The following is an 18,539-nucleotide window of genomic DNA, read 5'->3' on the forward strand; positions in this document are numbered from 1 at the left end:
GGACAGAGCAAGGAGCAGATGCTGCTGCAATGCCCTGCAGGAGCACTTTGGGCTTCACCTGGAATGCCAAGGGCAGCAGGCAGTGAGATTCCTTGGCTCGGCAGGAATGCGCCCATGGCATCCGCACACCACGCCGTAACCGGGCCTGGGGCACAGCCTGGAAGCTGCAGGCTGGAATTTATGAGCTCCGTTCCCATTAACATAGCAGGCAATATTTCCATCTGTCAGTAAATGATGATAAACAGAGCAGCTCCTTTGCATATCCCGGGCCTTACTCAAACAAAACCACCACCGGGGAGCGCAGGAGTTGGCACACGGATGACAGCTGCCACGCTAGGAATTTATGGCTCCAGTCTGCATGGTCTTTAGCAAGAGCAGAGCAAGAATCCCTGTGGGCCGTTCCCCAGGGTCTGCACCACAGGCAGACCCTCATCCAAAGCCATGCCCAGCACTGCACTGTGCTGTGTATCCTTCTGGCCTGTCTGTGAGCCAGCCACAAGTGACACATTTTACCCCAGAGCCCACTGCTTGCTGGTTTGTGTTTGCAAAAGCTTGGTATGTTTATTTGTCAACAGCTTAAATATTATTAAATAAACACTTCCTGGCAGGAAGATAGGACTGGCGACTTCTTACTGCTCTTCAGAGCAGCATCGCCCAGAGGGGTAACACCACATCAGCAACAGAACCGCAGCAGGGCACAGCCATGAGATGTGGTGTTGCAGGAGCTCAGCACCCCCATCCTCTCAGCACAGCCTCACTCCAGGTAAAGGCACCAGTCAGCCACCGACGCGCTTGGGTGACCTCAGCTCATTAATCCAATGAGTAATGAGTCCATAAGAAAAGGAGAACAGTCATAGGAAGCAGCACAGGAGGCTGCAACTCAGTCCCCAAATGGTGACAGAGCCCAGGGACCCCCCAGTGCTGCCCCAGCTCAGGGCAATGGGCACAGCCCCAGCACTGCCAGGCCCCAGGGAGAAACAGATCCTTCGGTTTGCTGTTTAACACACCCAAACCCTCAGACGTACTCAATCCTTATTGCAGGGTGACATTTATTGGCACATTTTGCTGCTTTCATGCAGGAAAAAAATCCTGCAGCAATCAGCTGTGGATAGAGCAGGTCAGGCGAATGCCAACAGATGGCAATGAGTCCTTGCAAGCTCCCATCGCACACGCGAGGTGCACCAGGCCTGGTGGCACAGCACCTGCTGCATCCTTGTGCCACTGCTGGGCCAGGGGACAGGCACTGCACGGCCCCTTCCTGTGTGCACAGGGACGACTGCACAGAAATGACAAACGTCACCCAACAGAACCAAGATGTTCCTGGCCCACCGGCAGCCGGCGCAATGGACAGCACACATCTGTGCACCCATCCATCCAACAGAGCCAAACAAAGCCGACGAGGACCAGCAGTGACAATGAGGTCAGAAACTCCCCACAGCTCAGAGACAGCGGCACCAAGGACACAACGCAGCGTCCCCAAGCTGCACCTGCAGAGCAGCCAGCCCTGAGCAGCCCCTGGGCAGCACCAGCCCAGCTCCTACCTTGTGCCGCCGGCATCTTGCCCTTGTTGAGCTGCTTGAGGCGCTTCTGGTGGGACTTTCCGTTGTAGTGGATCTGCGCCTGCGCGGCTGAGTTCAGCTGGATGTTGCAGACCTCGCAGAGTGTGAACGATTGGTGCTTCTTCTCCCGCTTCGTGCGCTGCTCAGGCGGGCCAGGTGGGCAGCTGGTCACCTCCACCAGCCGCAAACCGCTCTCAGGGCTGTGGGATGGGCTCAGGGGTCGCTTCATGCCTGTGGGGGGGAAGGACAGATGCGCCATCAGGACAGACAGACCAGGGTGGACCAGGCGAGGTGGAGAAATGCAGCCCATGTCTGCTAAAACCTCTCCTGTTCACTTCCAGGCAGCACCGTAGATGGACCAAAGGCAGAGCTGGATGAAACCAGCTCAGTACAGCCAACAAACTCAGCTGGGGGAGCTGTGTGCTGCCCCACAGCCCATCCTCCCTGCAGGCACTGTCCTCTCAGGCACTTTCTTGCCCACACTGAGTAGGTGCCTGTCCCAAGCGAACGGCATCTGTGTGCATCAGCAGCTCGAGCCCTGCACCGGGACGGCACAGGGAGGAGCTTCCCGTGGAGCCGGGGGTCCCTGGGGACGGCCCTTGGCTGTGCTCTACAGATGCGCCGTCCCCGCCGCCTGGGCTCCAGGAGATGACCTTGAGGTGGGAACCGCTGGGACACCCAGAGCAGAGCCCCGGGGAGACGAAGGTCACCCGAGCCCTGGGATCCCATTACCGCGGGGAGCCGGCAGCTGCCCATGCCGAGCACACGCCGGCACGCAGCCCCGGCGCCGACACCCGGGGGCCACCTGCAGGGAGAGGGGTGCCGGGGGCCACGCGATGGGCCCCAAAGTCACATTGCACAGCGATGTGCGAGACGACAGCAGAGGCGGCGCTCAGAACAGAGCCCCGCAGCGCACGGGCCGGGCCGCAGAGTCGTGCAGCTCCAGCCCGCAGCCTCACGATGGCGCGGCCGTTCTGCACTTTTTTCACCTCTGATTAAGTCAAAAGTGATGAAAAACGAACGAGGGGAGGAAAGCAGCGCGCAGCCGGGCGGTCCGTTCCTCTGCCCGTCCCATCGCGTGGCTGCACCCGTCCTTCCTCCCCTCCTCGGGGACAGAGCCTGGAAGAGACCCCAAAGGACCCCAAAGTCGGACCGCATCCCACAGCCCGCGGGAGCGGCGCTCAGGACCGGGGCTGGCAGAGCGCTCCAGCTGCGCTCGATCCGCCCCAGTTATGCCATGATTGGCCAAAAGTGTCGCCAATGAGATCCTCAAGCTGCTGCCTCACCAGCTGAAAACGCTAAGAAGAGCATAAAAGGAGCTTTACATTAAAAATAAGTAAATCTACTTCCTGGCAGAAGAACTGCACACTCTGGGCTCTCTCTCAAGATCCCGGGATTTTTCCTCAAGCTCAACTTCAGCTCCAAAAGAAACGGAGAGAAAACACACATCCCTTGTGCTTGAAATGCGTGAAATCACCCTGTCCAGCCAGGGAGGGCTGGAGGGGGAGAGAATACACCAAATCAGAAGTTTTATTTACAAAACAAACAAAAAGCCCTGATGATTTCAGATGGAGCCTCCTGGTCTGGGAGCCCCATCCACCCAAAGCCCCCCTCATCGATGGACCCTGCCCAAAACACACACCGTGACGGCACCCGGATGGGACCGGGGCGGCTCCTCCTGCCCTGGGGGCACAGAGGGACACACAGCAGCAGAGGTCCCCGGGCGCACTCAGAGCTCTCCCTCCGAGGGTATTTTTACTGCAACTACATCCAGGGATGCAGAGCTATAATTGGAACATTATGCGGACAAAGTATCCCCGAAAGCCCCTTCATCTTATAAAAAGGAACTGCTGTTGCTTTGATTAGACTGAGGCTCCTGGGCCGGCTCCCGTTGCAGTTTAAAAGGTCCGTCCTAATCGCGTAAAGCACCCGTCTCATTCACTTAATTTCTCCTCCGCCTTCGGGGCCTGTTCTGCTTCTCAGGTATCAGGACCATAAATTTGGCCATTCCTGGCTCAGACAACCGCGTGTGTGTGCAGGGGAGCCGCGTTCCCGTGGCTGATAGCAGCACTGAGGGAATTTTGCCCTTCCAAAGAACCAAGGGCCTTTTGGAGGCCCCCAGCAACCCCATCAGGACCCCCCTGGGGTGCAGACCCCACACTGCATCCAACCCTGCAAAAGAAGGAGCTCCTTTCACGGGAGGGAAACTGAGGCACAATGGAGGCATCACTGCCCCCCTCCCGTCCCCTCCTATGCCCCACCTGTGTTGCCCTTCCCACTGCTCAGAGCCACAGAGCGGGGAGTGGGGCTCCTGACGGGTGCGAAATGCTCCCCGACAGATGTCTGAGTCTCCCTGAAATAAAAGAAGGTCAGAGCAGTTCGGGTGTCACCGCGGCGGTGCTGCCTGAAGCTCTCACCCCTCCATGTGAAGTGTTCCCAGAGAGGCGCTGCCCAGCGGGGTCACACGAGCCCCCACCCACCTCAGCCTCATCCCCCAACCCTGAGCACCCCCTGTGCACCACCCTGGGCTCGCAGCTCCCCGCCCTCACAGCCCAAGGCAGCTTTCCCCCTCATCATCCTAATTTTTTATCATTTTTTAATTGCTTGCAGTCATTTGGAACAACAAACCTCCCATAAGTCACGGCGCTCTGACTTCATCCCTCAGCCCAAGCAGTGCGGCAGACTGCAGGCACACAGCTGTGCTGCTGTTTTATTATCTTAGGGTCATCTTTATGCTCCTGTACCACAGCACGTAACCTCGGGTCTCTCCCTCTCCTTTTTTAATAATGCCATAAACGTGTGTTGTAAAAGGCTGTAACGCGGCAACAGACATTAAATAACTGAAATCCAGACATTAAATGTCTGAAACAGGAACTGCTGCTCTATAGCCAGCAGGACCCACTTCCACCCCAAAGGGCATTGATGGGACAGAAGAGAAACGATGGAGCAGAGCAGTGCTGAGCTGGGTCACACAGTTTCATGTGCTGCAGACACCTTGCAGCCACTGACCACGCAGCTCAGCCCCACACAGCTCACTCTTTCCCACCACCAATTTCCCCCCAGCAGCAAGCCCAGGTGCACTTGCAAGCTGCCGCTGCACCTCGCAACAAGCCAATGCCCATCATACTGATTTGGGATTTAATGATGGGTGAAATGTATGGAAATGAAGGGCTGGAGCAGGCAGTGCAATAAAGCTCTTATCCTCTCTATCTCATTGCACTGCTCTGCCATTGACTTCTTCCCTGCACCCTCAGCTGTTCCAGCACTGGAAGCCGGCACAGCTGGGTCAGAGCATCGTGATGCTGCCAGCTCTGTGCTGTCCATCAGGAGCACGCTGGTGTGTTTTGGTTGGACCTCAGAGCAACAACACCTCCTCAGTCCTCCAGATGTGCTCCCAAACAGGATCCAAACTCTTCCAAAAATCTAAATTTGCTCACAGGCTCCAGGCACAGGAAAGCGAGGGCTGCACCAACACACGGCTGTTGTTCTGCATGCGTGGGCACTGCCAGGGACACCTGGATATGGAGCTCCAGGCCTGGACACCCCCTCCAGCATCTCATGGATGTTCCCCAGGCTGAAGGAGCAGGGGAGCCAACGGGGCAGCACCAGCAGCACCTGCACAGCAATGACACATTTATGTACTTTGGCCTTTAAGTGAGGAGCTGTAGCCCAGGGCACGTGGCAGAGATGTTGCCACCCACTTGCTGTGCTGAGGCCTCCTGAAACCTCCAGAATTGCTCCTCCACAGCACAGGGAAGCAAGCCTTGCACACAGGAAAGCAGCTGCATGGGTTAAGTCATTGGGATAGTAATAGTTTGGCTCACCCATCTCTGAAAATCCAGGTTCACAAGGAAGGGGTCTCCAAGCAGAAACTTCCTCAGTAACAGTCAGCCCTTCAGTGGGGTCTAAGAGAGGTGCAGCTCCACCCCTTGTGGTCACACAGCTGAATTGCCTTCACCTGTGCTCCCAGGGCTGACCGGGTCCTTTCCCAGGTGCTCAATCAGTGGTTCAGGCCATTCCCATACACGAGGCTCCTTCCTGCATCCCACAGTGGTTCTGTGGGGCCCGAGCACAACCGACACCACAGGCACAGCCACAACCTCAGTGAAAGCACATCTGCTACGGAGCCGAGCGGCGCCCGAGGTCGGTCCCACTCAGCAGTGCCGGGTCAGAGCAGCAGAGCACCTCACCCTGAAGCTTGGGTGAATTTGCTAAGAGCAAGAAAACAAAAATCTGATTTGAGTTCCCATGATTTCATAACCTTGAATCCGCTTTATCTGTGCTTGAGGGCATATAATACTGAATAAAAGCAACAGAAATAGAACAATTAGCATGAAAGTCACCCTAACAGCTGTCACCGAACCCCCCCCCTGCAAGCAACAACCTTGTTTGCAATTGCCCTGCTCGGTTTTGCAAAGATCTGCAGGAAAGCCAGGAAACACCACAGCCCTTTACGCAGCATCACATTTGTGCTCATCGGTTTCAATGCCCACTCAGTGGTGCTCAGCTCACACCTGGAGCCACAGTCGTGCTGCAGCCCCGTGCTCTGGGGGCGCCCCACGCTCAGGACAAGGCAGTGTGCTGCCCACCCCGTGCCAGCCCTTACCTGGCTGAAGCCACAGCCCGGCCCCACACGGCTGCTCGCTGTCTGACTGCTCCGTGTGCGCGGCCGCCCCGGCGCTGCCCGCTGCACTCCCAGCGCTTGGCTCGGGTTCCGAGGAACACTTCGTGTGCTGTTCGATCGCCACTCAATCAGCCCTCATCAGCAGCTCAGTGCCTGCGTGAGCACCGGCAGCTCAGTGCCTGCTCTCAGCAAGTTCCACACGGCCCTGGGCGTCACGCGGGACAGCAGGTGCCAACTGGCAGGGGGCTGTCGCTGGGGGAGTTACCTTGAGCCAACAGCGGGGCGAGTGCACCTGACATCAGCTCTATTTGTGAATGAGGAGACGGGGAATCTTCCTGGGCTGTCTCGAAGGTCAGACCTTGACAATGCCCGCGGCAGCTCCACCGGGAGGTGCCAGGCTCAGGGCTGGGGGGCAGCCAGCCGTGCCCTGCCCACGGGAAGGCAGAGCGCAGCAGAGCTGCCAGCACAGAGATGCTCGGACAGCCCAGGCGATGGGCTGAGCAGATGGGATCTGATCACTGAGAGCCCTCGCCATGCCCACATCATACTCGACATTTCATAGCGTGGCATAAAACCACCCCCCAACCCTCCCCACACACCCAGCATATGTTCTGCTAATGCTGGGGAGAGGCACGTTTTGGGATCAGCACATAAACCATCGTTTGTCAAAGCGGGGATTACTCTGAGCTCGGGGCCGGCTGCTGGCACGGGGCACACGGGGGATCCTCCACCCATCTGAGCCCTCCCCCCCCCACCCAGCTGCCTCCCACCGTCAGACAGCCCTCACAGCCCCCAGTCCCATTCCCACACACTGAAGGGCAGTGGGACATCCCAGTGCCCGTCCTCCCATTTACACACTGACATCATTAACGCGGTGCATTCCCTGAGTCAGCACATCCCAGCCCTGCTCCCGAGGACAGCCAGAGCCTGAGCGATGGGGGCGTGGGCAGGAAACACACAGCCATCCCACAGCAGCACTGCAGGACGTACCCACCTGCCCTGGGAAACAAACGGAGCACTGCTTTTCTATCCTGGGGTCGTGCAGTTTGTGCTCAGTATCTCCATCAAGCTGATTCATTGGCTTCACCAGGGACAGCAGTGGGGCAAAGAGAGAAGATGTGCAGGGAAAGCACTGGGGGTCAATCTTTTTGGAATGAATAAGATGAAGCCGTGCCCGGTGAGCACATAGCACTTTGCTCCTGTTCCTGCCTGGGTCCGGGGGCTCCTCTGTGCCTGCCATGGATCCCAGAGGTGCCCCCTGCCCACTCCCAGCAGTGTGGGTAAAAGCAGAAGGCGGCAGCCGCGCAGACCTGACCTCGTGTCCCTGGGGTTTAGCTGTAACTGTTCGCACCGCGTAAGAGAGCAGCAGGAGAGGAAAGATTGAAGAGAGCCATTCATCATCCCACCCGGCTGCCGCCCTCCTGGCCAAGGAATTTCTGGCACGGGACTTTCAGGATCATGAAATCCTTCGGGGTTTCTTCAGGGCAGAGCTATGGGTGCTGCACCCATGGGAGCTGAGGGTCTGCTCCGCCCCACGCAGCAGCACAGAGCTTTGGCACCCGGCGCCGTGCAGCAGCGTGGTGGCACACCTGGTGCCATGGAGGGCATCTACGTGACAAGTCACGTCCTCCACAAAAGTGCACACTTAAACCACAGGCGCTCAGCGCACACATGAACGCTGTGCTGGGGCTGCTGTCAGAGGTCCCTCTGCAGTCCTTGCTATGTTTCCACCCCAAGTTCCCAAGCCTTTATTTAGCGGCTGACTCAGCCCTGGCAGTGGGGCACGGCGGGAGCAGAGCAGCCAGGCAGGACCCTGGGATGGCTGCAATGCTGGCATTGTACCCATACGGGATGCTGCAGCAAAGGGAGGGCACGAAGCTGCTGCGGAGCAGCTGTGAGCAGCGGTGTGGGCACAGGTTGGTACAGGGCAGGGATCCGCAGCGTTCTGCCAGGACAGCAGCACAGCTGCCCTCCGTCCATCTGCTGCTGCTGGAGAGGAGCTGGGTTGGCAGACAGCTCTGCTGCTGTGCTGCTCCCTCTTAAAATAGAGCAGGGAGCGCAACCCGACGCAGCCGCCGCAGGGCTGAGCTGCTCCTCGCTGGCTCTCCGAGGTCACAGACAATTTATTCTGTTACTTTACCCAAATCCCCCCAAATTAAATCCAGGCACTGCCTGTGCAATATGGCAACATCCCCATTGGGCAGCGGGCGCACTGCGGGGCTCTGGCTGCGCTCAGTGCCATGTGCCCGCTGTGTCCATCCCATAGCCCCCACCCTCCCCTCCAGCTCCCCCCAGACTCACCAGAGCTGGGCGATTTGGAAAACCCACTCAGCTCTCGCAGGCTGCAGGTTGGAGGAGGATGCGATTTACCATTTTGCAGGACTTAGAGTCAGATTATCGCATTAAACTTTCAAAGTCTCGGCTCAGGAGGAGCAGCAGCTAACACAGCGCATTCAGCAAAGCCAAACCCAAACTGCTACGGCTGCCTTTTGTGCCACAGCCTCGGCAAGCAAAGCTCAAGGGCCTTGAATTGCAGCAAGCGCAGCGACCCATGGGCTCCGTCTGCCCCTCTGCCTCATTTGGGTCACGAGATTTCGCAGCAGAGTTTGGTTTTTAGGTGTTTGTGTACAGCTTCAAACATGGGAGAGCTGCAGTTGAAGCCGGAGCTCTTGCGGGCTACTGTAATACAATCTAAATTAATTATTTCATAGTGCTAAGCAAGTGACATTTGAAATCCAGACATTGCAGTGGTATCGAATAAAGATATTTGCAATGTGATCTGCTGAAATCCGCGCAGCTCTGAATCAGCGCATCAAAGCAAACGCTTTATTAGAGGAAAAGTCACCGCGGGGCTCAGCCCGAGTGCAAGGCTGGCACTGCTGAGCCCCCACCACAGAGCGTGGCTTTTACAGCAACCTCCATTACTTCTTCTGCCTTCTGATTGCAAACCCTTCATGACCCCGGGTTGCATATTTCACCACCAGGACTGCACCACAGTGCTCAGATCCCTACAGAAGTTCCCCCCTGCATCTCAGGATCGCACGCAGAAGAGCTTAAACTCATGCAGGAGCTGCATCAACCGTCACAAAAGCCAAAGTGAACTGAGAACTCCACGAGGGCCTCTCCACTGCGACCACACTCCCCATGGAAGCTGCCCACCAGGAACCCGAAATGCTGGAGGGGAAGGGCCGGGAGAGGAAGCCTGGTTGGGTTCTGAGCCAAGCACAGCACGGAGGGCTGCCCCATTGCTGACACTCTGTGGCACCGCCTGGTGATGGCTCTGAAGCTCCCGACTGCTGGGAGGAACTTGAAGAAGCCTCCCTGGATGACAAATGAAAGGAACCCCAAAGTTATTGGGCTTTTTTTGGAACTTAGAGTGGGAGGAAGGAAAATGGGACGACCCATGATTTTTTAATGCCTGCAGTTGGCAGTTCCATATTTAATGCGACAGCATCCCTTTCAGACAAACACGTTCGTACACAGGAAAGAAAACAAGTTGGCAAAGCACTTTGCTTTGAAGCCCGCCCGACGTCTCCCTGCACAAACTCTCCTGCAGCCGCAGCGGAGCCGGCGCTGGGCAGTGGGTCACTGAGGGTCTGAGGACCAGAAACCCATCTGCTAATCCTGGCAGTGGTAATTTATCCCAGAGACAGCACAAAGAGAGAGAGTGGAAGAAATAATTCATTGTGTGCGAGATGGAGAGGAGACGCGTTGTCATGTTATCCTGCTGACAGCCCAACACAAACAGAGATGCTCGTTACAGAGCCTGAACCCTGCGTGATCAAAAGAGCTGCTTTATTTGGGGTAGGGAGAAAAAAACCTGAGAGAGAGAGAAAGGCAAAGGAGCGCTGAATCAAAGCCTGTCCTCAGTGCTGCCTATGGAAGAAACTTATGAGAAATGTTTTCTGTGCAGCAATTAGTAACAGGGCTCTGCATGCAGGCAGGACCTGAGGCTCATTGCTGTCCCCCTGGGGAGCACCGCCCCCCTGCAGGAGCCCTGCACTGATTTCAGGAGCCCGGACAGACCCCCACATACCCCACAGCCACCATTTGCTGGGAACGGGTCAGCAGGAGCCGGGCTGCGGGGAGCTCAGCACCGGGGCTGTGCATCCGCTGAAGGGGAGCGGGCAGAAATGGGCTGCAGGAGCCACAGAGCCTCATTGGTTGCCTCCAAAAACAGCACCGGGGGCTCCTGCAGCCGTGGTCCTCCCTGCTGGGCTCTGAGGACCACAGGAGCCTCACCTCAGTGCTGGGAGCATCCTCCAAGGTAGCAGAGGTCGTGATGTCGGGATGAAGCACATGTGTTCAAATAAATGGAGAAATCTCTGCTCTGAGAGGGCCGAGAGGAAGCACGCTGGCTGGCAGCACTGGTGGCAGCTCCAGTATTTGTTTGGGCAGCACCATTAACGTTATTTAATGAGCTCGAGCGGTTCAGATTTCCTGTCTGAAAGGAATCCGTAAATGGATTCATGAGCAGTCGCTCATCTTCCCCCACAGCAAACACGGGGCTGCGGGCAGCCCACACGGGGTGCACCACGGGGTGCAATGGGGCAAAGGAACTGGGGCAGGTCTGTAATGCAGCAGCATCACACAGCACAGAAGTAGCATCTCACACAGAGCCCCCCTGCAGCACTGGAGGCAGGAGGAGAGACGGGCATTCCCCACTCCTCTGCATTTATTGCTGCCCACCAATGAACCACGGGGGAACACAGCTGTGAGGTGACGCAGGCAAAGGCACTGACAAGGCCACATCCTGGGATGTTTGGGCTTCAGACAACTGCCCGCCTTGGCCATGGGCCATGGGTGGGCACAGTGCCACTCCACGGATGGGAGGGGAGCAGGCAGCCAAGGCACGGTGCGAAGAGTGCCTGGGGTGTGTGCCGGAGCAGAACCCCAACGCCCGCCCTCCCCGCTGCACAGCCCTGACAGGGATGGGAGTGGGGCTCCATGTGTCACGGTCCATCCAAGCACTGCAGCTGGCACTGCCCGGATGCGCAGCAGGACAGCAGCGCAGTGCCTGGTGTGGCCCGTGGACACCCAGGGCTGAGGGCGGAGGATGGAGCTGAGCTCGGTGCTGCTGGCAGCTGGCGGGAGGTGGAGGCGTTGCTGTTATGAAAACATGCGAGGGCTGTGTCTGAAAACATTGCAAGAAGCCAGCTACACAAATAGGCCCTTTATGGCTCTCTCCTGCTCGAAGACAGGCCCTTTCACCAGCGCCTGGCTCCAGCACGACAGGGCTGCTCAGCTCAGAAAGGTCTCCGTGTTGGGCGTGGGGGGAGGGGCGTGGGCAGAGCCCCCCGGCCCCGCAGCAGCAGCACCCGCCTGCATCTGGGCACGGTGGGGATGGGTCAGAGGGCTCTTTTCCGACGTTAACGATCCTACGATCCCACGAGCGGCAGCAGCACTTCGCTTCCATCCTTTTAACGCCGCAACGCTTCAGTTTGTGCCCCCTCAGCTCTGCAGCGGTGTCGGGGAGGGGGTGACTGCAGCAGCGGCGGCCGATCGGTGACTCAGCGATCGCTGCGCTCATCACCGCTTTTTTTAGCACCACGCGGACGGAGCTCAGAGCACAAACCCCCAGAGGGCACACAGTGCCCCCCACCCCTCCGCCGAGGAAAGCGGAGGGCGGTGGGACAGCCCCCATCCCAGCTCGGTGCCACACCGGTGCCGGCCCGCAGCGGCTTTGTGACCAACTCAGCGCAAAGCTCCTCTCTCAGCAGCAATCGATGCCCGCGAGCGCCAGGAGCCCGAATTGGAGACTCAGGCCAGAGCTGGAGCTCTGCTGCAGGACAACCCGAAGTCAGGAGAGTGGGGCAACCCACAGCGGTGCCAACGGTGCCCAACGCTGCGCCCAGATCCGCCCCTGCAGCCGCTCTGCTTTCACCTTCCCCACAGTGATATCGCATTGTGACCGGTAACGGGGCTGCGCTGCCTTTGGGAGTCACTTGCCTTGTTCAAGCAGGAGAAAATCAATTCCCTCCTCACTCGAGTCTTTCCAAGAGAGATGAACTGAAAATCTCTCCTGCCTGAGTGAAATATTTATTCAGCCTGGGAACAGATTTACTTCTGAACCTTCTATAAATACAGCTGAGGGCACCATTTAATCCCTTACCAGAAGACCCAATTTTACTTGTTTTATGTTTTAAAATACTTCTGCCTTTTCAATGCCCTGTCAGCAGGTGACAGAGGGCAGAGGTGATGGCACCCCAATGGGCGATGGCAGCGGGGCTGCTGACGCGGGGATGGGGCGCGTGCAGCCACACCAACTGCTGTTCACTTCTTTACTTAAACCCGAGCGCAGCGGTGCTGGGGATGGGGTGGGCCGAGAGAGGCCGAATTCTGCACAGAGGGACCTTTGTCCCCACTCGCACAGCATTTCCCTGTGCTCAGCTGCTTGGAAGAGACCCCCAGCCCCATAGCTCCATCCTCCCCCTGCCCACCAGGGCCCAGTGGGCAGACCGTGCCCACCTCGGGTGATTACATCCCCCCACTCCATCCATAGCCAAACTGGAGGTGTTACAATGGGCACTGTGTTGGGCAACGTGCCGTGAGCCAACCCCTCTTCCCACTCCTTCCCCACGCAGGAATGCACCGAGTGAGAGCTCTGCTCAGCTCCAGCCCTGAGCCCCAAAACCACACAGCATTGCTCCCCTCCCTGCCTGCATATCCCTGCACTGCTCAGCAGCACCCTGACAGCACTACCCCGGGCTGGGAGCAGTGGGAAACAAGGAACCGTGCAGCCAAGGCAAGAAGAAAAAGCTCTTCAGGTCTGGGTTAGAGGGTGGAGTAAATTGCTTCTCGGTGCTGCTGTGAAATGGGAGGAGGAAATTGTGCAGTGTGCCAGCCACAAGCATCTGTGCCACCACCTTCCTCAAAAAGAGGGGGTTTGAGTGGGAAGGAGGGGAAACGCCTGCAAGGACAAAGTGAGCAGCTTTTCCACTCCTGAAGCAGCCAAATGCAGGCAGCTCTGCTCCTCATCCCACAGCCCCACTCCTGCAGCCCCGGCACCCTCCGGGCTCTGCTCAGCTGCCGGCAGTGCCGTGGCCGTGCTGCAGCAAGGCACTGCTCACATGAGCATCCCGAGGTGCAGGTGGCTGCTGGCTTGCTGTAAATCCTTTTGACTCATCCACTGCCTCACTAGGAGCTCATGCTGCCCTGGGAGCTCTCAGCCAAGAAGCGCACTGAGGGCAATAATGGAGTGTGGCAAGTCTCCTCCCTGGGAGGGGGGTCGCTCCTCCTACACCGGGTGTGGAGGAAGGAGCTGCCAGGGTCGGGGTCCCATGGGGTTGGCAGCGCAGCTACACAGCCCAGCCCTGCAGACACGGACCCAGATCATCGCTGGGTTTCTATCCCCCGAATTCCCTCTGCTGCTGACCCCACTCAGTGTGGAGCCAAAGCCCGGGGTCACCTCGTGTCCCTCCCCTGACCCCATCACCTCCCGCACACCACACACTGCCGAGAGCAGACTGACCCAGAGACAGAGAGGACTTCTCTGCATCACCAGATAAAAGCTGCCTGGTGCATCCCTACCTCATGGAAGGACTCCTCCGAAGGCGCAGCATGCCATACACCATGAGTGCCTTTCTAATTTGACACACTTATTAAATTGCTATTATGCCTGCTTGCTAATTACCTCCTCAGGAAAGCAGGGAGGACAGAAATTTGACATTGAGAGGTGAAAATCTGCAGACCTAGAAATGCAGAGCTGCTGGCCGGGCCGGTGTGCCCAGCAGTGCTGGCAGCAGGACATCAGGATGGATGGGGGACTGCTGCTAACGTCCCCCCACAGCCATGGCCACAGCCCCACAGGAGCAGAACAGGGAGTGGTGGCCTCAGAACCCCCCTCGTGCCCCCAAGAGCACCCCCAAAGTGCTCATTCCACACACTGGGCCTCAGCAGCAGAGATTAACCCGAGCACGCATTAATCTCTTAAAGCCCTTTCATAATGATGCTCAGAAATAAGCCTGCAGAGTTCCTAATACTTCTTGAAAATTTGGAGGTGGGATATTTACGGGCTTTGCCTTTGCATGGCCATAGGTGGGCTCTGCTCTGGGGGACCCAACGCTGCAGAGCTGTGCCCCACCACTACCAACGCACCCCCGGCAGCCGCTGGCTCACCAACAAGCTGCTCTTGTCAGGGATTTTTTTCCCCTCTCTCTGTAAACATTTCAGGGTTCCTCAAAAGAAACTTCAGCCCTATAGCACACAGTACATCTTCTGGGCTGAGCCGCTTCCAGCAGTTCAAACGAATGCAAAGCAGCGGCGCTCCCGACCAAAATAAACAGGGCTGTGTGCGCCTTTCTGCTCCGTGCGTGGCTTCGGGAGGGGGAACGGATGGCGAACACTAACAGAAAAAGTGACACATCAAAAAAACACAAATAAAAGAGGCCTTGATTCAGCAGGAGCCTCACGGATCGCAGCCCCACCTGCCCTCGGGTTGTTCCCTTCCCAAGCAGCAAACAGCCTTCCTGCCGGCAGCTCGGCGCTGCTCCCGGAGCGCTTCCCAGGAGCGCAGCACGAGGTCACGGCGCGGGGAGCTCCGCAGCACCTCCGGCTCAGCACAAGGAGGAGCGGACAGAGAGGTCCACCAGGACTGCTTCCCCTATGGGGGTCGTTCATCACCTGGTGGGGGATGAGGCTGTTCCGTGGGCTGGGAGCAGGCAGGGGCAGCTCCTGGAGGGCCAGGCTGGGGGGGCAGCGCATCCCATCCTCTGCACCACCTGCGCAACACGACCGGCCCCAGAGAGAAGTCTTTGGAGTTTTAAGCACATTGATTCACAGCTGCCCTTCCCACCTCCCTTTTCCTTTCCATCTTTGAGACTTGCAGATCAACCAAGGAGAGTGCAGACGATGGTTCCGGTGATGGATGAGGGAGCACAAAGCTTCCACCGCCCCACTCACAGGGCTGCAGCTCTACCAAAGGTCTGCACCCACGAGTCACTGCCTGAGCCCACAAGAAACAGCAGCAGAGTGGGGCTGTGTGGGCCCATCAGCACCCAACGCTGGGCTTTCTCTGCTGCTCAGCTAAAGCTTTGCTGCAGCAGTTCAAGAACACGGGGGCTCCTTGATTTTGCCCTTCACTCCCCTGCAGCGCAGACCCCGTGGCCCCCTGCCACTTCCTCAGGAGCCACTGCGGCCAGGTCAGCAGCCCCACACTTCTCATCCTCTGAGAGGCTCAGAACAAAACCCCTAAAAGTCCCTCTGTTCTCTGCCACATTTACAAAGGAGCACCGTGCTGTGCTCTGCAGTGCTCATCCCGGTTCAAAGGCAGTGGAGGTCCCAAAGAGCAGTGGCTGCAGGAGCCCCCTGTGCTCCCCATGGCAGTGTGTACCCCCCACACCTGTACCTCCTCCAGCCCTCCCTGAGCTCCATGCAGAAGGAGCACCTCCTGTCTTCAGGCAGATACGGGCATGGATTAGGACTTAACCTCAAATCGTTTTCCTTGCAATTTCCAAGTGATCTTGCTTATCAACTAATTAAAAAATTTCCATAATTAGGCCGGAGAAAATCATGGCTCGGGAACGTTCCCATTTCAAAACAGCCCCAAGCCGTGTGCAGTGCAGGGTGGGAGCTGGGCCCCCTGGGCAGCACCAACCCCTTGCAGATGGGGCCCACAGTCACTGGGTTCAGGGGGTGCAGCTCCCCACCATGCAGCGCCAGGACTGCTGTTACAATCATGGTTTGAGCTGTGTGGGCAGCCAGGAACCCCAACGCACCCCCGCAGCCACAGCTCACTCCCAAACTCCCCATAGGTCCCCTTTTAGCACTTGCAAGTAAATTGTTGTGGCTCCAATCAGAAATGAGCACTTGTTACCACGCAGCCACAGACCGACTTTCCTTGAGAGCACAGATATAATCCTTGACAGGGGCTTCTTGACATGTAAATAATGACACTCTTTTGGAGGCAATCTGAGAGCATCCGGCTAAGAAACAGCCTCTGAACATCACGATATTGTTTCTGAATTGACAAACAGAGCCTCCTGGGCTTCATTACTCCACTCCGGGCGCACGCTTTTGCATTTTCCTTTCCTCTGGGAACAACGAAGGGCGTGCAGCACCGCAGGCTGTGCAGAACTGCAGGCTGTGCGCTCAGAACGTTCCGGCACAGCTCCCAAATGGGCTGAGATATTGGGACAAGGGTTCAACAGCAGCCAGAGCTGAGAGCAGCTCCCGCCCCTCTCCTCCACGCCGGCTGCATTCCACAGATGATGCTGTGCTTCCAGGACCTGTCTGCTTCCCACCCTGCAAACTCCATAGCATAAAGCAACTCGATTAACTTTTCCAGTGCTCTGCTGAGAGCATCCATGCACAGATCCTCATTTCTTTGATATCAGCTTCATGTCACACACTCCTGGAAGCATGCAGATCTCCCCAGTGATCTCCCAGTAGCTCAGCACAGGGTGCAGGCTCTTTTTTCAAAGCAAAGCACCATCCAGGCAGACACCAATGCCAGGAAGCACATCATACAGAACACGGTGCAAGAGCTGAGCTTGGGCATAGAGCAGCACCCTGAGAGCTCAGAGCAGAGCTTTGCACATTTGCACGCAGGATTATAAGAGCTGGTTTTATAAATGCATACGGCGGATTACAGAACAAGGAAAAAAACCCACAGCACACATTACTGCCAGCCTGATTCTGCACTCACTCATATGGCAAGAGTTTATAGTCAGAAGAGTTCCTCCGGCAGCCACAGTGTGAGCAGGGGGGGTCCTCTCCCACCCATACAGAACCACAGAAAAACACCTGCAGAAGCAGCAGCTGCCACACAGGTGGCACCGTCCCATCCCATCCCATCCCGGTGTGCGGGGTTTGCTCCCAGGCACAGCTCCCAGCCCTGCCCAGCGCAGCACAGCTCGGAGTGCGCCCCAGAGATAACTCAGTGCTGCTCCGGGCTTACAGCAGAACACAGTGCTGAAGGCTGAGGGCGTGGGCAGTCTGCCGGATGAGGAGCGTCCCAGCTCCCATCCCACCCCACAGCCCTCCCGGCACGTTGCTCGACTCGTTGACAAAAAGCACTCTGTGGGCCTTCAGGAAAAGTCCTTTGCTTTAAAAGCTGAGTACTCAGTGTGCAGCCTTGCGGCGAACCGCGGCTCTGAGCCCAGCACCGACCCCGCCGCGCTCCATCACAGCCAGAACCGCCGGCAGCGGCACGCACCGACTGTGCCACACGGTGACGGGCACAGACGGGTGCCCACAGCCGCGGCCCCATACAGGCCACGCCATCCCCGACGGCTCGCGGCCACCCCGGCACGCAGCCCGCAGGCCGAGCTGCTGCCCACGGTCACAGCCCCGCGTGGGCTGCACGCCGTGTGTCCACTGGGCACACACAGGGACCCCGTGGCCGGGGGACGCCTCACACCCCGCGGGTCCCGGACGTGCAGTGAGTCGAAAGCGGCACGAGGAGAGGGGCTGCAGCCGGGGCTCCCGCCGGGCTCCTCGAAACAAGTTTCCCTCCCGACCCGAAGCCTTCCGAGTGGGGCAGCGAAGCTGAGGCTGTGCCCCCGCTCTGCCGCCCCGAGGCACGGCGCTGCCCGCTCCCGAGCGCCGGGGGAACGGCCGGGATGGAGAGGGGCAGCGGAGCGGAGCATTGCGGCCGGGCACGCCACTGACCCCGGCACGAATCCAGCTCTGCTCCTCGGAGCCTCCCGGCGCATCCCCCTCCTCCCACAACTTCGCTCTGACCACAGCCGTCCCGACCCCGCGCCGGATCGCGGCCCCCGCACCGCCCGCCCTACCTGCCCAGCCGCCCGCCTCCGCCGCCGTTTGCAGCATCCTCCCGCCGGCTGCTCGCTCCCGGCTGGGCGAGCGCGCTCCCGGAGGAGGAGGAGGAAGAGAGCAGGAGGAGGAGGAAGGGGGGATGAAGGCAGCGCGCGCGCCGCCGCGGTCCCGTCCCCCTGCTCCCTCCCAGCGGCACCGCGCGCATCCCAGGGCCGCATCCCGCACGGTCCGAGCACCTCTCGGTCCCGGGGTACCCATGGAGCTGAGCCCCCGCCCGGCTCTGCCGCTGCACATCGCCCCCGAAGGGTTGGGGTCAGTGGATGCCAGGGGTGGGCACACGGAGAAGGGTGAGCGGAGGGCTGGGGACAGATGGTGCCACCAGCACCACACACCCAGGTCTCAGTTTTGCCTCTGTGCTTTCCCCATCACCCCCAAGAAAAGGCACTCGCATCCCGCAGGTGTGAGCGTCAGCAGAAAGCTCAGCCCCGCACAAACTTCACGCCCTGGGAGCAGCGGAGGTGGCACCAGGGGGACTCTTTGGGAGCTCTGCTTCTGCCGGTGGCTGTGCGCCCACTCTGACCCGGAGCGCAGCGACATCGCTGTGCATCACACGGGGTGCACCGGGGGGGGGCTCAGCT

At 58.5% G+C, this 18,539-nt stretch overlaps 1 protein-coding gene across 2 annotated transcripts in view; it reads right to left on the reverse strand.

The window, feature by feature from the left end:
* ZNF385C (zinc finger protein 385C) overlaps positions 1-18,210 on the reverse strand; it is a 53,432-nt gene extending 35,222 nt beyond the window's left edge. For both annotated transcript variants that reach the window (XM_046904515.1, XM_046904514.1), the window contains exons 1-2: positions 17,919-18,210; positions 1,542-1,790 (exon numbers count right to left, since the gene is read on the reverse strand). In XM_046904515.1, coding sequence (XP_046760471.1) covers positions 1,542-1,790; positions 17,919-18,195 — 526 coding nt within the window. In that variant the 5' untranslated portion in view covers positions 18,196-18,210. The remainder of the gene's footprint in view (positions 1-1,541; positions 1,791-17,918) is intronic.
* Positions 18,211-18,539: the final 329 nt, after the last annotated feature.

This window comes from Gallus gallus, chromosome 27 (assembly GCF_016699485.2).
Source record: "Gallus gallus isolate bGalGal1 chromosome 27, bGalGal1.mat.broiler.GRCg7b, whole genome shotgun sequence".
NCBI classification, from domain to species: domain Eukaryota; kingdom Metazoa; phylum Chordata; class Aves; order Galliformes; family Phasianidae; genus Gallus; species Gallus gallus.